The 21,809-nt window shown below is 42.0% G+C and overlaps 1 protein-coding gene across 1 annotated transcript in view; it reads left to right on the forward strand.

Moving 5' to 3' along the window:
* SMYD2 (SET and MYND domain containing 2) overlaps positions 1-15,540 on the forward strand; it is a 29,679-nt gene extending 14,139 nt beyond the window's left edge. Inside the window, exons 5-12 of the mRNA XM_074168121.1 lie at positions 529-653; positions 4,228-4,295; positions 6,076-6,178; positions 8,566-8,676; positions 10,433-10,553; positions 11,333-11,507; positions 12,923-13,031; positions 15,124-15,540. Of these exons, the coding sequence (XP_074024222.1) occupies positions 529-653; positions 4,228-4,295; positions 6,076-6,178; positions 8,566-8,676; positions 10,433-10,553; positions 11,333-11,507; positions 12,923-13,031; positions 15,124-15,204 (893 nt within the window). The 3' untranslated portion in view covers positions 15,205-15,540. The remainder of the gene's footprint in view (positions 1-528; positions 654-4,227; positions 4,296-6,075; positions 6,179-8,565; positions 8,677-10,432; positions 10,554-11,332; positions 11,508-12,922; positions 13,032-15,123) is intronic.
* Positions 15,541-21,809: the final 6,269 nt, after the last annotated feature.

Here is a 21,809-nt window from a genome sequence, read left to right on the forward strand (position 1 = left end):
CATAAGGGAGTACGACTGGCAGGTGTGCCAGGACATTTCTGCTGATGTTCCTGCTGTCTCCTATTATCCTCAAATATCTGCAGCTTAAACACATCTCTGTTGATGGTCACTCTCCAGCCCATGGAGACATGGGCATTCTCAGGTAGCTCGTAAGGTCGTGTTAGACAGCTGAGGGTAGCTACCCACAGTTGATAGGCTTCTAGAGGGCCAGGGGTGGCTGGTCTGTTTGCCAGCATTAACAGATGCATTTTAAACACTGTAACCCTTCTCCCAAGAAAGGGAAATTTGCGTACAATTAGCTGCTAATGTAAAGATATTAGAAAATGCTTTTTAATCCTGCATGTTTTGTAGCACACGTGTGGCTTTGGCTGAAGCAGCATTAAGAACAGGCACTTCTTGCAGTACTTCCAAGTAGCTGTTCCTTGAGGGGTTTCTGTTTTAAGTCTGGGCCTGTTCTAACCTAAGTCTAGCTGCAGTTCACGGGGGAGTGTTCCTGTTACTGAAATGGAATGTATTCTTTGTCCACAGACCTTGACAAACTAGACAATGAAAAGAGAGAGCTGATTCAGAACGACATTGCTGCTCTTCATCACTTTTACTCAAAGCACTTGGAGTACCCTGACAATGCTGCCCTTGTAGTTCTCTTTGCACAAGTAAGTTGGCTAGAACACAGCCTGCTTAGGTGAATGGTGCTGTAGGATTTTAGCCTTTGTGAAAGGGGAAAAATGATAATGGCAACGCAAATGGTAGCTCTGTGTTTACCTTAGAGAGAGGTGAGTGTGCTTGATGGAGAAGATCCACTTCTTCGAGCAGAAGAGGCTGGCCATGCCCCGTTTCAGTGGTGAGGGGAGAGACTCTTGTCTGCAGACTTTTTATGAGGTGCTTCTCAAACACAGAAGAAAATGGGAAACAGCCTGTATTAGATCTGTCAAAGTTAGGCTTCTTGTGGGCCAAGCATAGTGCAGCTGTTGTTGGTCTTACAAAGCAGGCTGCTGGTCTGAGACCCTGCAGAGGCAAAATCCTTCATTCAGGCTTCAAACTTGTAGAAATCCTTGCTGGTCAGGTCATCGTTGTGTTTGACCTTCACAGGGAGTAAACTTCAGAGAAGCAGAAAGAGCAGTCTGAAACTTTTATCTGGTGTTTGGCTTTTAAATGCAGTCAGGTAGTTTGGTCATCTGGAGAGATGAAGGAAAGGCAGGATGTCTTGTTAGATAACTTCTGAAATGTGTCGCGTCTTTTTTCTCACTTGCTTTTCATATGCATCTAAATTGAATGCATTGTAGTGGATGGAGTAACACACCAGTGGAATATTGAAAGATCCATTTTCTTCTTTTTCCTCCTGTGCTTCAAAATAAGCTGGTTTAAACTTAAACATCTGAGTAAAAAGTTTAATTTTTTTGAGATGGGGACAAACGTTGACTGCTGTGGTGAAGGCTGAGATGGTAATACCCTGGTTGGTGGAGCTCAGCATCTACTGACAAGGAGGCACAGTTACTATTACCTTAATACAAAGGTACTGTTACTCTGGAGGGAAATGATTCTTCAGCATGTTTAGCATCTGCTCATCATCCATTCTGTTGTTCCTAATTATACTTTTACCTTCAATGGAAGTTTTTTTCTGTTTTGAAGACTTTATAATTTACGTTTGTCAGAGGGATCCTTTAAAAACATCAGTACATCCAGTTTCTTGTGGTGTTTCTGAATGTTTTTCTTAGAATGTAGCCAGAATCCCCAAAGATTACATTATTTTTGGCTATAATGACATTCCCTGCGTGTCCTGTCCTGGACCAGTTCCACCAGATCATGGTACTTTAATTGACTTCTGTGAAGTGCTGACTCCCAAATCTGATATTCCTTCCAATCTTCTCTGTAGATGTCTGTTGTCACCTTTAGGTGTCACCTTAAGCACATTTTGATCATCTGACAACTATTTGCCACTGCGGACATAGCAGTTCTTTGAACTAAAATCTCCAAAGGTCATCTGGATGCTCCTCAGAAGTGTTTTATGGGACATGATCTTTTAAGGTTTTAGCTCTAGCACAAACCTTTCTAGAAGGAGGCATGTCTGTACTTGCTTCCTAATAATTAATTAACTTGACCTAAAACCAATAGTATGGATACGCTGCTGCTCCTTTGTTTTGCTTCAATACTTTCTGTGTCTGTTCTGCTCCTCCATTCAGCATTCTTTCTCTCTATGGCTCAGGGCAGTCATTTGGGCCTTGGATACCTCCAGCTGCTTGCTCACTGCTTTTTGTGGGCTTTGTCTGATCTTGATTCTTACTTAACACAGCTAAGGTGTAATTGTTCCTTTTGAGTGGAACAAAGATTTTTGTCCAAACCATTCTTGCCTTTCACCACTCTCTTCCCCAACTGTTGGCATCATTCCACTCTTTTTTTGTGCCTGTGGAACTTAGCTGTTGAGTCCGGAGCTCTGCCTCCTCAGTCTCACCTTGTCATGCTCTTCAAACAGTGTCTCTTGCCTCAAGTTCCAGCACCTCATTCTGTCCTTGAAGATCTTGCATAATTTTGTGCCTCCCTTTGCATGTGTTCTCTTTTCTACCATTGGAAAAAACATGGAGCTCTAATTTTCTTTGCTTTTGTCTCTTTACTCCCTCCATGTTGCCTTTTTTAGCCATGTGTTCATCTGGAGAAACCAGTAGTATCTCATCCCTTCTAATTCTTCCTCTTGTGTCATTTCTGGTATGATGCATTCAAGAAGTGGGTTGTCTCTGGCTTAATGGAGGGGAGTTGATGATAGGTCACTACGTATTTCCCTGTGATTCAGAATCATCAAGCTGTTCTTGATGTCAGCCTTTGTAGCCTTATGTTCTTACTTGCTGTTGATATAATCTTTCCCTTCTATTGTTTTTGTATTCAGCAATTACATTTTGGTTTTGGTTCAGGTATGCTCATACATTGGCTAGTGCAGTAGCATGCTCATCTTGAGAGACAGGGAGCCTTTGGATGCTACCTTGCTAAAAATAGCAGGATAAAGATCAAGCAAAGATAGAAAGATACCAGTGAGTGAATCAGAGAAAGAGGCCACTTTCCTTAATCATGAACTCATCCTGAACAGTTCATACCTGAGGAGTTGCTTTGGAAAGTATCTGTGTATTTCCAAAATCCAGTCCGAGCTGCATTCCAGCTTGTGGGACATACTATTGTTGGTAGCTTTTGTCATCAACTCTTACCTTTCCAGAACAAATACTTACACTGTACTTGATTGACTGTTCCTGTGCCCATTGTAGCTTCAGCTGCACTTGGCCCTGTGACAGGAGTTGTTTTAGTGGTTTTGACATTTTGGTGATTGTAGGGAGAGGTTGATGAATGTGGAGAGGGTTCTCTTTTTGTTGGCATTTATGTGACTTGCAGTGAAAGTGGAATAAAGTACTTGATGGAGGTCTGTTTTGGTCACTTAGTCACACAAACCACATGAAACAAAGCTGAAGCTCCTGTAAGATTCCCTTGTTTAGTGAGAATAAAAGAGGGAGAAGGTTTTAAAACCTACTTGAATCTATTCTGTAAGGAAGGTTAGTGAACCACCTCTTTTGATCCTGTGTCTGTTTAAATTAGGAATAGACTTCCCCTCATACTCTGTCTTTTTTCTGTCCCCTCCTGTTCTATGTCTTTATTAGTTTCAAGTCTTTCTCACTGCCTTTGTTGTTCTTTCTATGTGCTTTAGCTGTAGCTGATATGTGCAGCCCTTGGTGACAGATGTGACTGTAACAGGTCTCTCTAACATATGCTCCATTAAAGCTCTGTACTGCCCCAGCCTGGCTGAGTTTGCCATTGTTTATCCCTGCATTGCTCCTTGCTCCTGCTTTGGCCCTTTACTCGTCATATCCAAGTGAAGTCTCTCTGCCCTGTCAGTGTCAGGCTTAGCTTTGTGTTTGCAAAGGTCTTGCTTTCTCTGACGCTTTCTAGCCCTCTTTTCAAGCCCCATTTCTCTTGGTTGCCCTTCTAAGGACCAATCCCCAAGATGTTGTGACCTGAGCAGGGGTAAGTGTGGGACTGTCAGTTCTGTAGCGTCCTGCACCTTCCTTTGGATAGAAACTTTGTCCTCCACTTTTTGAGATTTAATGTAGCTCCTCCCTGTGAGTACTGATGAGGTGGAAATAAAACTGTAAGCAAATTGATGCAATTGACTTTGAAGTATGAGAATGTGACATGTGAGTGTGGAGTACTTAGCTGACCAGAAGCTGATCTAGTGTCTTTCTTTTTCCTTAGGTTAACTGTAATGGCTTCACAATTGAAGATGAAGAACTCTCTCATTTGGGATCAGCCATATTTCCCGAGTAGGTTGATTTTAATGTTTTTTAAAATAAAATTAACTTATTTAAAACCAAACAAAGGTTCTTGCACATGTATGGAAGTAGATCTCTACTGAAAGAAATTTAATTAAAGACTTCGTATGTCTTGTTTTAAATATCTTTAATTAGCTCTTTAATTAGCTCTTAAAGTGTGGCCAGTGATTTGCAGCAGCTTTTTAAAAAAATAGATCATTTTGGTAAAATTGCACTTGAAAGTTGTTTTTAAGTTTAGATTGTGAACTGTATGCAAGTTGGGTGGAAACAATTGCTTACTTGGCTAGCAGGTTCTGGACAGGCACGTCATGTAATGATCAAAGTGAAATGAAAAGGATTGCAGGTGACTTGCTCTATTCACAACTTTCTGTTTTGGCTGGGTATAATCCTTCACCTGGTGTTCCCTGAACAGCATCCCTTCTACCTTTGTTCCTTGGCAAACAGTAAATCCCTTTCATAACTTCTTTCAATCTCTTCAGATGTTTTAAAAACTGCGATGCTTTATGTTGCTGAGAGTGGAAAAAACATGTACAAGCTTCTTAGCTTTGCAGATAAACTGCAGATGTTAAGTGTTAACTGCATTTTGAGGACGGGGGAGCACAGCTCTCTTTAAGGCTGAGGAACATTTCTGCTATTTAAGTCTGTCCTTCCCACTTAATGTTGTAGCAAAGGAGGATATTTTCTGCCCCTGTTCTTTGCAAACCCCATACTGAAAGTATTATCACTGTCTGCTTAGGTTGACTTTCTTGTGAGGCATAGATTTCTAGTAGCTTATCTATGTCAAAGTAATCTGAAACTCACACATGCCCGATTAAAGCAGGACCTAATTTTGCTAAGTGCTGCATACAGACAATAGCAGATAGTCCTTGCTTCACAGATTCTCCTTCCTCAGTCAGGTCAGTCTGAAGTCCATATCCCTGATCTGCAGACTGGGAATTAAGGTCTTGAAATACCCAGGATCAGAGTCATGGTAGGGAGAGGAGAGTATTAAACCAGGATGTTCCGGAAACATGTCCGTCACCATCCTTTGTTTGTAAATGCTCAGCATGCAAGAGCCAGATCTTTCCTACTTAACAGTTATGCCTGTGAGCTAAAAAGACTGAAGAGACAATTATTATTTTGCTAGATTGGAAGAGAAAGAATTAAACTTAGACATTTTATCTCAAATAAGCAGCTGATTGCACTTTCTCGAAGTTCGATATTAAGGGCGAATGCTTTTCTCTATCAGTCCAAGTTCTTGTGTAAGTTGTGTGCTGATACAACAGACAGATCTCTTCCCTCCCACTTCAAACATGGAAGCTGTTTACATTTGCACAGAAAACAGCTAAAATTTTAATGCCCATCTTAAATTGCAATGCAACAAATTACTTCTGTTTTCCTGTACTTGTTTGTTTCCTTTAGGTTAAATGTGTTTCTCTTTCTCCTCTGAGGAAAATAGTCTGTCAGTCATAGGTGCCTAAATAGGATGTTGATAGTTAAGGTCAGCTGTCCGTATCACTCTAAGAATAGGAAAATAATGACTTGCCTAGTCCTGCAACAATAGGATTTAAAAATTGTAATGATTCATTAGCACAGCCATTCTCCATATCATTAGAATAAATAACAGTACAACAGATTTTCCCAAGGTTACCTTCAAGTTAAGCCTCAGAATAAAAACAGCTTACAGAGACTGACTCAGTCTTTCAGATTTACTTGTTTTGGGAAGTGGTGCTTAACTTCTTGCCTGTTGTTTTGGTGGTGGTGGAAAAAATTTACTTTTCTACTTCTACAGCGTTGCATTGATGAACCATAGCTGTTGCCCAAATGTGATTGTAACTTACAAGGGGACCTTGGCTGAAGTCAGAGCTGTTAAAGAGATTGAGCCTGGAGAAGAGGTAAATGCACTGTGTTTGAGTGTACTAGTGTACTCTGTGCACATGCATCTGAAAAGTAGGATCCATTCTGCTTTTCAGGATTCGTTTGAATTAGATAACAATTTAATGATAGGGAGGAAGGATCTCTTGTTTTTCACAGAAGTGTAAGATGTTGCTTTGGAAAAATTGGGGTGGCTCTGGAGGGCTGAAGTGATTCTCAGAGGCAGTGTCCTATTTTGTACTAAAAGAAGGGAAGGGCACCTGCAGCAGTCACTGTGTATCTGCTACCCTCTGTCTCCATTTACCCATCTGTAAAATGAGGCTGAGTTTACTGATGTTTGGCTGGTGCTTTGAAATTCCAAGATCAAAGCAAATTATTACTGCTATAATAGTTCCCAGTTTAATAGTAATGTATCGAAATTGAAGCCAGAATAAACAAGGTAAATGGGTACAGATAAGTCCTCTGACTTCTGTTTGGACAGAGCATACAGAAAACATGGGACTCGGTCATATCACCTCAGCAGCGTTTGCTGGGAAGTCACAGAAGAACAAGAGTGTGTGTTTAGGTGGAGTGAAGCTGAACAGCGATGGATAAAATGCTGTGAAATTGATTAAGGCTCTGGCTTTACCTTGAAACTTTCTCAATCAGATAATGAACTTGGCAGGGAGTCTGCAGGAGCAGAACTGCTTTTTGCTTTAAAAAAAAAAAAAACAAAAAAAAAGAAAAAAGATGTTAAGCAGAGTTGAGGTGGATGTTCAAATATCTGCAGGGGATGAAAATACAGAACATTCTCTCTGGGGATGGAGTTTGCATAGAGTTTCAATGGCTCATTTATTAATATGGTGGGCAAGGTTAATGCTGATCAAAATAAGTTCAGGTTTGATTTTGATAACTCCTACCGCTTTCTGAAGTACGTGATACCAATTTTGAAGAAGGGGGGAGAGGTTATTTTTGTGGGTTACAGCTGTTCACCCTTGTGAACAAAGCGAGTTTAGCTGCTGAAGCCAAGAGTGAATGACTCAGGTGAGCAACTTCTTTTTATGCCATTTACTAATGATGATTTGCATGTGATGTTGGCAGTCACTGCAAATGCATTGTGGTAATGGACAATAACTGATCCTGGTTTAGGAAGTTTACTGTGGAATCGTGGAGATTTTCAGCATATTTGGGGAGGGTTTACTGTGAGAGGTAGAGATGTGGAGGATTTATCTTGCTTGGCATCTTCTTTTGATTGAGTTGTGTCTTAGAAGCTGTGTCAGTTCTCCAGGACCTCCTGGCTTTGGCGTGTTTGCTTCTCTGATACTTCTAAGAATTTTATAAATGTGAGCTCGTGGTTTTGCTTGGACTCTGTGTGGTTTTATGGCCTGTGTCTCCATCTTCAGGTTCAATGTAGCCATTGCATCACAACATTTTTTGCTGTAAATGCGGTTCCTGCATTTTACATTCATTGAAAATAGGGAAGGGAGGAGAAGAGCGTCAGGGAAAGTGTGAGATCACACAGATTAAGAAGCACATGTACTGTATGACATTACATGTACATTTTACTTTAAAGAAGAAAGAAACCTTACGTGTAAAGACTGAGTAAAGCATTTCAAATAACTATAAATGAGGAAATGGAATTAAAGCTGTTCCTTGGTCTGTGCTGTGCATATGACATGTTTCTTGGGGGAGATGTCATTTTAAAAACAGAGCATTAAAGGTAGTTGCAGGGGTTCTTTTCTAAAGACCATTGAAGTAGAGGAAAACTTAAGAATAGTGCATGTGAAGGGCCTTTAAAATGTTCAGACGCAGGTTTTCTTTGCTTTAAAATATCGCTGCTGAAGTAAATCTGATATTCATTCTTCTAGAACTGGAGCACTGGGCCTCTCTTCTTTTCAGAGATCTAAAGGTCTTTTCCTAAGTTTCTAAAGCTACTAGTGACTGCTGTTGCCCCAATTTTCGTAGGTTTTCTGAAAGAAAAAATTTGATATTCCAGCCTCCAAAAAACCAGGCCACTGTAATTTATCCGAAGCTGGATACCTGAAATCATTATTTTACTTCTGAAAAGTAGGCATCTCTTTGTAGTCTGACAGGAGCCTGAGATTTATGCTGTGATAGTTTCCTTATCCACACCTGAATCTCTCTCCTGGGTTTAAGCCAGGGTAATATTTGAGGGAAATTCCGTAATGAATCGGAAAGGAAACACTTCTCTGTCAGGTTGCATTCACAAATGGCAACTTCTGATGCTGCCGAGAGGCTTGGAATGTGAGGGAACAGGCAGGTGATGTGGCTGCAGGGATCCACAAGTTGTGTGAATATGTAGTCATCATACTACGTATGACGTTACCAGACATATACCAGAACTAGTCATGGTAAATATGTATAGTTACGCTGCTTTTCACTGACTGGTGTGTTTTTTACTGTATAGGTTTTTACCAGCTATATTGACCTGTTGTATCCCACAGAAGACAGAAATGACCGGTTAAGAGACTCATATTTCTTTAATTGTGATTGCAGGGAGTGCATGACAAAAGAAAAGGTAATAAAATCGGTGTGAAATATGCTTCTGACTGCCAGGGCACCTACCCATATCCTTAGATGTAATATTCTGTCTGGTTTAATTACATTTTGGAAAGTAGGATAGTAGAGGGGGGAGGTGGTTTTGTTTTTCTGTCCGGAAGAATTTCTGGTACTCATTCTTTCCACTGTAATTGTGATACAATAGGAACTTTCCTGATGTAGAGGTCTATTTAAAGTTGAGCTACAAAGCAGAGATGAAAACATTGTTAAAGGTAGATAATTATACTGTGTCTGCACTACCTGGCCAAAAGAATTTAGCCCAGAACTCGTTTTTTTTTTTGTTAACTGTATGTTTTCTACCAGCTCCCAGCAAGTGAATCTGGCTTGGGGCATTTCTGGGGTCCTGTTCCAGGATAGGGTCCTGCAGCAGTTCCTTGTTGGGACATCTCACTCAAGTCTAGGTGACGTTGCATGACACTGCTGGATGGTTTGGAGACCCAGCAGAATCTGTGAAGTGGGCTTTCCTGCAATGGCATCCTATCGATCTTCTCATGGACAAGGTGGTCCAGGGTCACAGCCCCTTGTGATGTGCAGGCCAGATTTATGTTCATTAGACATCACCTGTTGCCCTTCAAAGGGCAAAGGCAGATGTCCAGACAGTGTTCCTTAAAACAAGGGATTAGTTATTTTGAAGAAAAGCACGTATGGAGAGAAAAAAGGTACCCAAACCCAACAGATACTGAAACAACTGTGCCTTCACTGGAGGTCCTAGGAGGATTGAGCTTTGTGTAGCTCATCTGTCATTCCAGCCAAGATTAGTCTGGCTGGCATAATCTGATCCTTAAATTCCAGATCATTTATCCCCCCCATTTTCACAGAGGTGTCCTTCTGAGAGCTATTTCCCAAACTGACCAGACAATCAACTCCTTCCTCTAAATGGTGTCATCTTTTGTAACTTTTTCTAAATAGTACCCAATATTCTTGTTTGAGGCTATTCTGTTGATACCCTAGTTGTGTTTTTCCCTACAGTTACCTTGATAATTTTGCCACTGAGTTTAACAAAGCCAGGATTTCATCTGTGATTTCCAACAACGTGGAATCACCTGTCACTTGGCCTCCTTCAGCTCTGGAGAGAGTCCCCTATAGCCCTCTCAGCTGGCAGACGAAATAATAAAGGAAAAAGAAATCTAGCAACAGCGTGAGGCTTAAACATCAAAAGATTGTCTCCACATTGAAGCTGACTCTTCATGAAGTAGTAAATTAGACAGAAAGATAAGAGTAAGTGGAGTGGTCCAGCAGAAATAACAAAATAGGTGGGAATGGGGTTTTGTCTATAGATACGAAGGATCCTTTTCTGTATTTAATACCGTCTTATTTTCCACTGAGCTGTCACTTGGTACTAGGCCTAAGGTATTTGGGCTTTTCTAGCCTTAAAATTAAATTTGTTTTAATCTCTAATCTCTCGGAAGCAGTGAGATTTCCTATGTAAAACTGCTTTCATCACAAAATCGAAAAGCTCTTGGGTCTTTCAAAAGAAGGAGACTTTATGCAAGTAGAGAATGGCAGATGAACTGTAAGGTGCAGAGGATTCTAGGATTCCCAGCCAAGGCTTTAGGGAGAAATTGCAGGTGCACATTCTACCTTTGTTTTTACATTCTTTGAAGAGCTTAAGTTCCCATCTGTGTCTTTTTATTAGAGTAATTTTGTGTAGCAGGTGCACCTTTATTTGTAGGGCTTGGAACCTGCACTTATAATGTTCATTGTGTTTCCTTCAGGATAAAGATAAACTGGAAATCCGCAAGCTGAATGATCCTCCATCAGCAGAGACAGTACGGGACATGATCAAATACGCCAGGAACGTGATTGAGGAATTCAGGCGAGCCAAACACTACAAATATATCCTTTGTCTCAACCCTGACTCCACTGGCTTGGTGTGTGACCTAAAAATCTTACCTGCTGGATTGCTTCAGGAGAAATACTATGACCATTAGAAGTTAAACATACGTCTGTCCTCTCTGTGTCTGAAGAGTTGTCCCTGGAGACAAGGGGCAGTTTAACCTTGCAGGTGTTGTGGCATTGTGAGACCCTGTGTTTGTTCCTTCTTGTGCGGCTCTCAGTTTCTGAGAGTGCAGCATCTGGCTGTCTCCACACGACAAGGCAGGGACTAGAGCGAGTGTAGGTGTTAGTCTGCTCTAATATTGCCCCGTTCTGAGGGACTGCGTGTGAGGCTGCAGCTATTGCTGATGGTGACGAGCCTACCTGTTGTAACAGCAGTGCCGTGCAGACAAAAATGCAAGATTCATTGGGCCAGAAGCGGACCAGGCTATCTCACGCCTCATTCCGTACCCACTGTGTGGGGAATTTCGCTCCCCCTTCTTCTGACACATTGCTGGTATGGTAGTGATTCAGGAAAGCTGCTTTTTAAATCAGAAAGATAGTTTTGTATAATATCTGAGTAGGAGGGGGAATAATCTCATGATCAGAATACCTCTGAGTGTAGACTATCTCTCAGAGTAGCTCTGGGGTTGTCGCACAGATACTTTGATGCTATTTGGGAGAAAAGAGGACTTCTCTGAACTATTGTGAACAAGCTTAAGTAGATTCTTCTTCAGCATTACCAGGTAGTTATCTAATCACAGACCGTTTATTTATTGGGTTCCTTGACTTCTTCATACCTCCTAGTGAATTACTGGAGATCTGTGAACTCAGCCTGGACAAGATGGGTGCGGTGTTTGAAGACAGTAATGTTTACATGTTACATATGATGTACCAGGCCATGGGTGTCTGTCTCTATGTGCAAGACTGGGAAGGTGCACTGCGTTATGGGCAAAAAATTATCAGACCATACAGGTAAATATGAGACTTTATTTTTAATTTTTTTTAGTTCTCTCATTCAGTAATCTGAACAATTAAGACACGTTTGGGCAGAGATCACTTCTCTCAGTACGTATTGTATAAACACGCTACCCGTGACACATGACATCACTGCTCAAAAAGGAATGTTTAAATGCTGGGACAGATTTTGTTACTGTCAAAATGTGATGTGCAATATATAGCAGAAGGTGACTGAGGTCCTTGCTTTGAGTTCTCAAAATAAGTTTGTACCACCATCGGTACTGTTCTAGTTCTGCTTAGCTAGCTAAATACTGGGTTTTTTTAATATCCTAATACTTTTCTAGAGCAGAGCTTTGAATTGCATCTGCAGTCAGTATTTTCTATAAGGTAATGGAGGCAAAGCCCGCTGTTGCTGTCAGCCTCCCGCCCTCTCCCAGTCCTTTCTCTCCCCGGTAGCACAGTGGTCCTGGCTGCAGGAGAGCGGAGCCCTGTCCCGGGGCTGGGGCTGAGCAGCAGAGGGAGCTGGAGCTGAGCTCAGCTCCTGTGCTCGGAGGCCGTGGGTGCCCTGATATCCCTGATCTCCGCTGCCCCAGAGCTGGAGGCGTGGGAGAATGTGCAGGCTGAAGCCCTTGTGTAGGGCAAGGCAGCCTCTGCAGGAAAAAATTAATACTCTCCCTGATAAATTTTTCTGTGTTTTTATAGTAGTGATCTTGTTCATTAGAGCCAGGCGGTTACGCACTGTGTTTGATTCTGCCACGAATCTCCCAAGCAGATTCTCATCTTGAGATGTGACTTTCTTGCCAGCTGGGGGAAGGGCAAGTAAAGCTCTCTCTTTGGAGCAGATGCCAACGTAAAGTCACAGATCACTTGGCAGAGAGCAGCGATACAAAGAAGGAGCCAACATTCCCCCCCTGGGGGCTCAGTACTATTTATCTTCCCTGGGACTTGCCCAGCTCCTCTGGCTCCGAGCCTGGCATTCCAGGTCAGCTCTGCTGAACTGGACTGTGCTAGCTCAGTGTGTGCGAGTTGAGAATGGCATGTGTGCCGTACGCACTGCCGAGGGCCCCTCGCTTTCCGTTAAAGACCAACTATTGTGGAACAGGCAGTTACTTCTGCGGGTGCAGGGTGGCTCCAAAAACTCCTAACAATGCGGTCTCTCTCTGTAGCCGGCTAGATTAAAACTAGTGGCAGAAAGTCATTGCCATCTGACAGCTGTTCAGAGGCATATGGTAGTTTCAGTTCAATTCCCAATTGACAGGCGTCCCCATCCCAGACACAATTGGCACTGACTCTTGGCAGTCACGGCAGAGGGGATGAGCGGTGAATGGGCAGGGGCAGCGAGAGGCAGCTTCTTGCCCCCTGGGAGGGGGCTGGGAAAATGCTATGAAACTGCCAGGTTTGATAAAGCCCAATTTCTGTCTCTCTTGCAGTAAACATTATCCCTCCTACTCGCTGAACGTTGCCTCCATGTGGCTGAAATTAGGGAGACTGTATATGGCGCTGGAGAACAGACCGGCTGGAGTCAAAGCCTTGAAGAGGGTATTTATTTCCTGGTTTCTTCATTAATAATACCAGTTCAGGCATGGGGTCACTGAAACACTATGTGCTTCTCTCTCAGTAAGCCTGGCTTGGTTAAGAAATTAATGTGTTTATATGTTTGGTTACTGGATTTTTGGCTCAGTTTTGATTTTTCCGAAGATGCGGTGTAGGTCTGTTCTCGCATACAAGGGGTCTTACCTTTTCACAGTGGACTTTTGCTGCAGCAGCTGGAGTGAGCAGTGTGCTTAACCATTTGCTATACATTCTTCGCCCAGCTAGGGCTGTACTATATGTTATAAATGAAGCAGCACTCCAGCTGCTCCTCACTTGCTAGGTAAGGACAGAAAAAATGCTTGGCTCTTATAAAAGGCACATAGTGTTTCATTGAAGTCTGTGATTTCTATATCCAAGTTAAACTAGGCATGCTTTTGGTGGTTATTTGTTCTGGAACCCGTTGATTTTTAAATAGCTGAAGGGAATTCAATGCATCTGGTAATGCTGAAATTGGCAAATACAGCGTTTAGTTTTAAATTTTTCTTCACTCCTTTTTATTAGTCTGTTCCTTATTCTTAGGTTTTTATTCTTATTATTTTTTATTAGTCTGTACCATGTTTCTTAAATTTATTCCCCTACTGTTGTTGGACAGAAGTTTACTTTACTTTCTTAAGCATCAGTGACTACTGTAGCATATAATGACTTGGTGTGGAATGTCACGATTCATTTTTTTTTTTTTTCCTTCCTGTTTAGATGCTGGCAGGTTTTTAGCCAGTAATAACAGAGCCATCCAGCCATGGTGAAAGATACTACGAGAATATATGCTCTAAAATTTAACTGTTACCTGGTTTAAAATTAGCATAGGTTTTTCCTTCGCTGTGGTGTTTCGCTGTGGTGTTAAAGCTTTGACCAAAACTGGGATTTGGGCCAGTAGGAACATGGGATGGGGGGCTGGGAACTGTAGGTAGGTTTGTTGGCATAGTTAGCTTCCTAACACAAACACTTTCTAATGACTCACTTCCAAAAGCTGCCTACAGGAACTGCCCAAAGTTATCCCAGCCCCTGATGTTTGGGATTTAGTGGAAAAACAAAGCCATTGTTCCCTGTCAGTTTGCAAGCAGCTCATCCAGAAGGCCCTCCTTTCTTCTTCCAGGCAGGAGGGGGAATGGAGTGATTTCTCACTGCTGCTGAGGTGGAACCAAAGGCTCTTCTCCTACTGACTTAAGAAATACAAGGACATAATTCGATAAAAGTTTCCACAGGAGAAAATGACTAAATGCTGTGATGCTGCAATTCCTCGCTTTATCTTAGCACTGTGGTCTTTTAATATTCTCAGACTTATTCCAAACTTGCTTCTTTCAGCCCTATCTACTGCTGCCTTTTATTACATATATTTGCGGCCACTGCTGATTTTTGCTCAAGCGGCAATCTTGCCTCTACACCCACTCTCCAGTGCAGTGCAGACGGTTGACAGGAAAGTGCAAGTCGGTGGGTTTGGCTGCCTGAAACCTTCACTCTTAGGGCAGGACTGAGGACCGGGCTGAAACGGCAGGGAGTTTGGGCACAGCAGCATCTGTCTGAATCTGACAAGATCTGGGTTTTTGCCTCGGTGGTTGCCTGAACGATTGCTTCCTCCGGAAAGCAGTGGTAGCCCCCGGAACCGGTTGAGGTTTTACAGAATGAAGTCTGAAGTGCCTTAACGTAACTTCTGGAATAGGCCTGCTCATCAGTCTGACAGCTGAAGAAGGATAAATGGGTAGGAACAGAGCTCTGTCTGATACCGGTTAAGTCCTCTGCCAGAATATTACCCACCTCACGTGCAGTTTTCTGTCCTGGAGCTGGATGCATTCAAAGTAGTTTTGTCAGGAATCTCGTTTTGAAAGGTGCTTTGGGATCCTTTAAGATGAAAGATACATTCAGAGAATACAAAACCTTTATTACTTAGTTTTGAATTTCATTTTATTTCCTACTGGGTTTATGACTACAAGGGGACAAAAAGTAGCTAGAGGTGTCAGACTGTTTCAAACCTCTAAAGAGAGTATTTATAGCCTGGTGTTATATATGAATCAATTGTGTGAATATTTTTTTCTTTTCATAGGCAATTGCTATCATGGAAGTAGCACACGGGAAAGATCATCCATACATTTCAGAGATCAAAAAGGAATTAGAGGACCACTGAGCCTTTGAATCTATGCAATCCTTCAAACCTTTATTTAAAAAGCCTTGTTATGGAAACCTTCTGGAGCGCTTTGAAAAGCGGTAGAGTATGTCCTATAATTGGAATGACAAACACACTTAGACCTTGTAAAATGTTCCTGGCTTCCACACATCTACAATTGCCTTCTTTTTTTTTTTTTTTTTTTTTTAAGGAAACACCCATGGTTTCTTAAAGGTTATGCCTTTTGACAGCACCTGTGCAAAAATGGCCATTTTTTCCTTATGGATTTTAATGTGTGTCTTATTTGTGTAAAGTAAATAAAGTGGTCTTGACCCCTCTTGATTCCACTTGTGCAGTTACATGAGTGCAATAGTTTTGTGACATCTACTTTTGCCTAAGTAATTTCACTTAATCTGACAAATTAATTAGCAAAAGCTGTACTTTTTTGTTTAGTTTAGTATCCAGTTCCTCTTCTCACAAATCAGTTTTCTTTGCAGCTGCTTAGCTGAGAGAAGGCGAAAATGGGGGATGATGAATCCTGCGCATTGTGCGGGAAAGCCACCACCGTTCCCTCAGCTGGGGAATCTGCAGGCCCATCACTGCTCCTGGCTGGTGGGGATTCAGCGTTGTAAGGCCCTGGACCTCAACAGGTGCCGTTCAGAGAACGCTGGCACCTACCTCGGAGCTCACACAGGACTCAAACTGTGCAGGTTCTGGCTTTTTAATCCCCTTTATGAGTTAAGGTAAATTTATTGCAGAGCTCGTATTTCCTCATAGCCATACCTTTGCCTTCACTGCATTAAAACTGTTCTACTATTACTATGTTAGCAGTTACTTTTAATAGAGGAACAAGAATATTTTTCCAAGTTAAAAAATGCAGGACTGCTTTCTCTGCCCATATATGACTTTGGGTCTCAATTGAGAATCCCCCCATGTCAGGAGATTGGTTTTAGTGGTGGAAGGAGGAAGAGGAGCCTTTAAGGTATGAGAGTGAGAACACATCGCCATTGTTTAGTTAACTTCATCATATTTTCTTTCTTGTAAGTGCTGCTCTGAAAATAAAACTGCTGGAGAAGAATGGTTTGTCAGCTCATTTTGCTGAAAGCTGTCATTGCTCTCCAGCCAGCAATTGTTGCTGGAGTACGTAAAACTGCACCAGAGCTTATTATTCCAGAAAGCCCAGGCCACTTAACTACAGCCAAGCCTAGGAAGAGGGCACTAGCTGACTGTTTTTATCCTAACTTTATCTTGTTAAGCAAACCCTTTGTCCAGGGAAATAGCACCTTCGTTTCAGGAAGCCTGTGCAGAGTATACACTTCAGCACAAAAGCCTGGGACGAGCCTGGCACATGCACCCCAGGAAGCCTGGATCACAGAAGGTTCTTCAAAGCTCACTGTGGCTCTGGCTGCGCCTCCCAGATTAACATGGGCAACGAACACAAACATGGTAGGTGCAAATACAGAACCTGAAGCTGGTAAAGGAAAGAACGTGAGCGTAGTTTTCCTTGAAAAAAAAAATGGTTTATTGTATACTGTGAATATGAAGGACAGCCTTACCAAAAAAAAAAACCTTAGTGACTGAAGACATTCTCATATTTGCAAAAGCATATAAGAAACTATTTACACAAAGGCAGTGAAAGGGGTAAAAAATTATTGCAGTCAATTAATGCTGAATAGAACTTTATAAAAAGAGAAAGAAAAGAAACAGTGCAAAAATACTGTCAAAAGTAATCAGTTCTATACACAAGATAAAACTGACAAGCATAAGCTTATGTACTGATATGAATAATACATTAGAATATAAAATAGCATGCATAGATTTATTTTTTTTTTAAAGGCTTTCAATAGCACAGAATAGTTCCGCTATTCAGCCCTAACAGGAGGGAGTGGGGGGCAGGAAGGGCATGTAACTGATGTCTCATTTCTCTACAAAATGTGTACATACAATGAGGTGGTGAGATTCAGATCACTGTTTTGTGCTAAACTGTCAAGTACAGAACAAATAAAACAGGAAGCATCAAAATACTGAAGTAAAACAGGACAGGAAAATCCAGTGACATAAAACTAACTTAAACACATTATTTCATTTAACACTTCCCACACAGTTATATATGGGAGAATATTACAGTCATCTGCATGTGTAAACTTTTTTCCTTTGTAAAATAGCCAAAGAAAGGTATTTTACTAATGAGGAAAACATGTTTTCCATATGGAGCAATCTCAACAGGATAAACAACCTATTAACAGTGTTTCTGGCACTAAAGATTCATTTTCTTTTAAAGATCGAGTAGCAGCAAGAAAATACATTACATCTATAAGAACTTCCTTTTTTGTGTATGTTAAGTAAAAGTATAATTAAGTTGTGGAACTCACCAACACAGGACATCATTGTGAAGGCCAGAGGAAATGGGTTCTGAAGAAAAGATAATGCTGTTCATGGAAGATGGAGCCCTCAGTAGGTATTAAACACAGTGAGCGGGATGTGACTTTCTCCTCAGGAAGCCTCTAAAGGCCCGGTTGCTGGGTGTGCTGGAGGGGTTGAGCACCCTCTTCTAGGCACATTCATGTTTCTTTCTTAAGTGTCCAAGACAGGATGTGACCTCCAGCCTGCCATGGAAGTATTTTGTAGGAAGCCTTCCTCTTTTATTCCTGCTTGCCTCACCGGGGAACACTGCCCCTGAAACATACGGAGCTGTGTCCAAAACACTGAGTCCTCACCCAGGTGATTTGGAATAGTAAAACTATTAAGCACTATATTCATTTCAGGGATCATCTGAAGTATTAGTCTTTCCCTTGCTGCTAAATAGTACCGGGATTCTTCAGTGAAAGCTGCTATTTTACTGCTGACTTCCAGTTCACCCTCCAAAGGCAAAGGTCCTGCTGATATAGCATGCGTGGAACTCTCAGCGAGGGTGCACATAAAGCACAGGCATCAAAACTGCAAAGGAACATCAGCCAAAAAATGGCTGAGAGGATCCAAGGGAACTGTAGTCTCAGGTACTCTAAAAATGCTGACAAAATCTATTTACTTTAAATATTTACATAAACGTTGCCAGTTTTTACACCTGTGCGCTAAAGGTTTTGTTTCACAAGCTAACAGTAATTTATCTATGGTTAAGACCTCCATCTTCTGTTGTTCACCCAACAGCCCACTCACTGTTCCCTTCCTCAGGTGACAATCCCCAGCCACGGCTGCATGCAGCTGTATCGCTAGTGTCCTCCTCTCTGAAGACTCGGGTGGCATCTGTAGTTCCCGTAGCACCAGATTCTACAAGAAAACCTCTCCAGAAGGTTAAGAACGAGCTGGGGACAATTGCCTTTAGGGTTTTGGACTTGCCACCTTTCTCTTGTTGGCATCAAAACCCATCTCCAAACTCTGTATACTTGGACTATCCATCAGCAGATTTACATCCATTTTTATAGAGGGGTGGCCAAATGATGTTTTCAGTTCTGGGTATTTGCTCCTTCAAGATGGTGCATCCTTTATTTCACGCAGTGGGGGCCTCCCTACCTCTCTGAATGTAAAGCATTCTTTTCCATAAAGACAAGCAGCAAAATGGAACTGTGACTTCTCTCAGTGATGCTTGAGAGCTGCTACAGCAGATATCAGCCATACTGATGCTTCCACTTTCTGAGCACACACTTCACAAACTGCTAACAAGACTGACAGCAGCTAATTCAGTCATCATCTCCCCCCAGGAGACCAGTGGGACATCAGCTGTTGAGAATGCAGCATGGTCAGTAGCTGCGGAATTCTGCCCATAGATTTATTTGTGTGCTATATCCAAGTAGGAGATTGCCCATCAGCATTTACTTTAGGGTCATTTGTGGGCTACACAGACAGAGCAGGTATTGGATAAAAAAAATAATGTATTAGCTTAAAATGACCATCTCTGTTGAGGCACCGAGACTTACTCATGCCTTTCCAACCTACATTTTGCCATTTGCATTTCTGGCTGTTTACAAGAAAGTAATTTTTAAAAGAAAGCTCTTGAAATCATGCAGATATTTAATCATATTTATAACTGAGGCAACTTACTTAAATCAGTGGATCAGAAATGCCCTTCAATATACTTTTTATAAAGGACTGCATGAGCAGTAGGTTGAGTAAGTTCTCACAGATGTGTCTCCTGGTAGCTGAAACTAGTTTAGGGAAAAGGCATTTCCAATAAGGCTGAGCGTTCAGGGTCCCTATATACCTACATAGGAGAAAGTTTGTGGGAGCAAGCTTCATCTTTACTTGGGCAATCAAGGACGAGAGGTGGCAGAGCAGGCCTGCGGAGGAGCTGGAACAATTAGGACCTGAACAGCTAACGCCCACCATCCTCCAGAGCAGCCTGTGGAGGACAGAAACAGGACCTGAATAGCACTGAGCAGCATCAGAGCTCAGCCACCATCTCTCTTATCCCTGATCGGACAATGTTACAATGTTAGGCATGAAATGCTCAGACCATAACTTTTAACTAAAAATTTGATGCCAGCAACTTCAATACTACCATTGGTAAGAGTTTAAAGGAAAAAAAAGAAAAGGGTGTTGAATAGAGATGAAGAGTGCACAAAGAGGAGAACAAACACAATGGATTCCTAAGTCAGACTTACTCATCCACTCCAAATTCTCTCTTTAGAAAGAGGGAGTGTAAGCTAAACGTGCCAGACTGCAACGTGGGCGCCCTGGAAGACGACTGCTTGTGTCACACTTTAGGGTGCAGCTCCTTTCATTGACCCATGATACATCTTTGCGAGATTTTCCATGAAAACTTTACTCCGAATGGATGAAACCGGTCTCTTAGAACCTACCCGCTGCTGTGCTTTGATGTTAAAAAAACACGCAACACAACGGAGGGCAACCCCAAACTGTCCTCCCTTTCTACTGAGGGACTCTGCTGTTAAAGCCTGCGGGACAGAGACGAAACAGGACTGTTGCTTTAAGTCTCACGCGTTCGTTCCTGCTATGACTAATGAAATTGGATGCAAAACGCATTTTCCTGTCACTCCCTAAAGGTTAGGAAATACTGCCCAAGCAATTCGGGCCTGATAAAACGACAGCAGGTTCAAAGTCAGGTTTCGGTTTTTCCCCTACAAAACTGTATCACATTTCAGTCATAAACCATCGGCACGCTGAGGTTTGGTTGCAAGCTGGGGTGGAAAGGAACCTCTGAAGACATGCACCAGCCCAATCCACTTACGATATTAGCAGATCTAGCCAAGATAAAATCTAGCAGGAAAAAACTTACATTGAAGTCAGATGAAAGGAAAAATTTTAAGTTACGATTCTTTGACAATGAAAGGGAAAAAGTGAGTCACATCGGCCTCTATCTACCATACCAGCCACGTTAGGAGTTAATTGGAAATGACTGTTTACTATGTGGCCACTTATTTGGCTCATTAATAGGCACTGACTTAATTTGGAAAGGATTTTTGATGCCATTTTGTAATTAATACTTTTCTAAGACACCTATGATGCTTCTTTGCATAAAAAACATTGGCTTAATTTTCTTCCTTTCAAACCCGGCTCTTTACATTCTCGTATGCAGTAACTTCCCTCTGCTGACTGTAGAAACAGAAGTACGCAATTCAGCCAAGAAGGGCTGAACAGTAAGACACAGGAACAGATTCTTTTCCCTCCTGATTTTCTACTTCTCACATCCAAGTGGAGCAATGAGACTTGACAGCTCTGAGTTCAAACTTAATTCATCATTAGGAAATTATTCAAAAAGCTATAACGAGATAACTAATTTAATGCACTTTGCTTCAAGGTTTATTTCTTGGCTTGCTTCCCAGATATAAAGCATCTCTGTGTAATTATCATGCAGATGCCGCTGAAAAGACTTTAAATGGTTGCTGCTAATTTAACAAGAGATATGTTGGCATTGGCAGGAGAAATTAGAGGAAAACTGAAGTTGACTGAAAACTCAACTGATCCCTAAAAGGAACATGGTCAAGATATTACAGCTAAATAACTCCTTACCATTTCTTGGTAGCTTGAAGTCTCCACCAGAATCCCTGTCACCTCGTCAGGCCTGTAGTGCAGGGTACCAAATAATCACAGTGCTGTTGTAAATACATTTAAGAAACATTCTGGTACAGAGCCTTAGATTAAGCTCCCACTGATTTTAGGGAAGGCAGGTGTGTAGGTCCCTTGGGTGCTGAAGCTGAGAGTGCTTGTAGGCTCTTGTAGGCTTGGGCCTTCGTACATTGACGAGGAGTTCAGAGATGGGGATGCAACGGAAAAAGCAATGATGGGACTAAAAGATGAAATTTATCTGAGAAAGGGATACCGAGAAAGATAATTTTACTGTGACAGAGTAACTGCATTGCATCAGGTGCTCTGAGAGGCTGCGAGATCTCCACCATTGGAGATATTTGAAACTGGACGTGATCCTGGGCAAGCCTATCCAGCTGTAAAAGGGATAGGGCCAGAGACCTCCAAGGGTCCTCTCCAGCAATCCGACAGACCACCGAGCCCAAGCAGGGCTGGGCTGCCCACAGGAGGGAAAGAGGAGTCAGTGTGAGGAGGAGTGCAGCCTCAGTGCAGGAACAGAACTTTCCGTCTCTTACAGCGGAAACAACTGGGGGAGTCCCACCACAACTTGCTAAAGCTTTTTTTTTTTTTTCCTTTTTAAATTT

This window comes from Numenius arquata, chromosome 2 (genome assembly GCF_964106895.1).
Source record: "Numenius arquata chromosome 2, bNumArq3.hap1.1, whole genome shotgun sequence".
NCBI classification, from domain to species: domain Eukaryota; kingdom Metazoa; phylum Chordata; class Aves; order Charadriiformes; family Scolopacidae; genus Numenius; species Numenius arquata.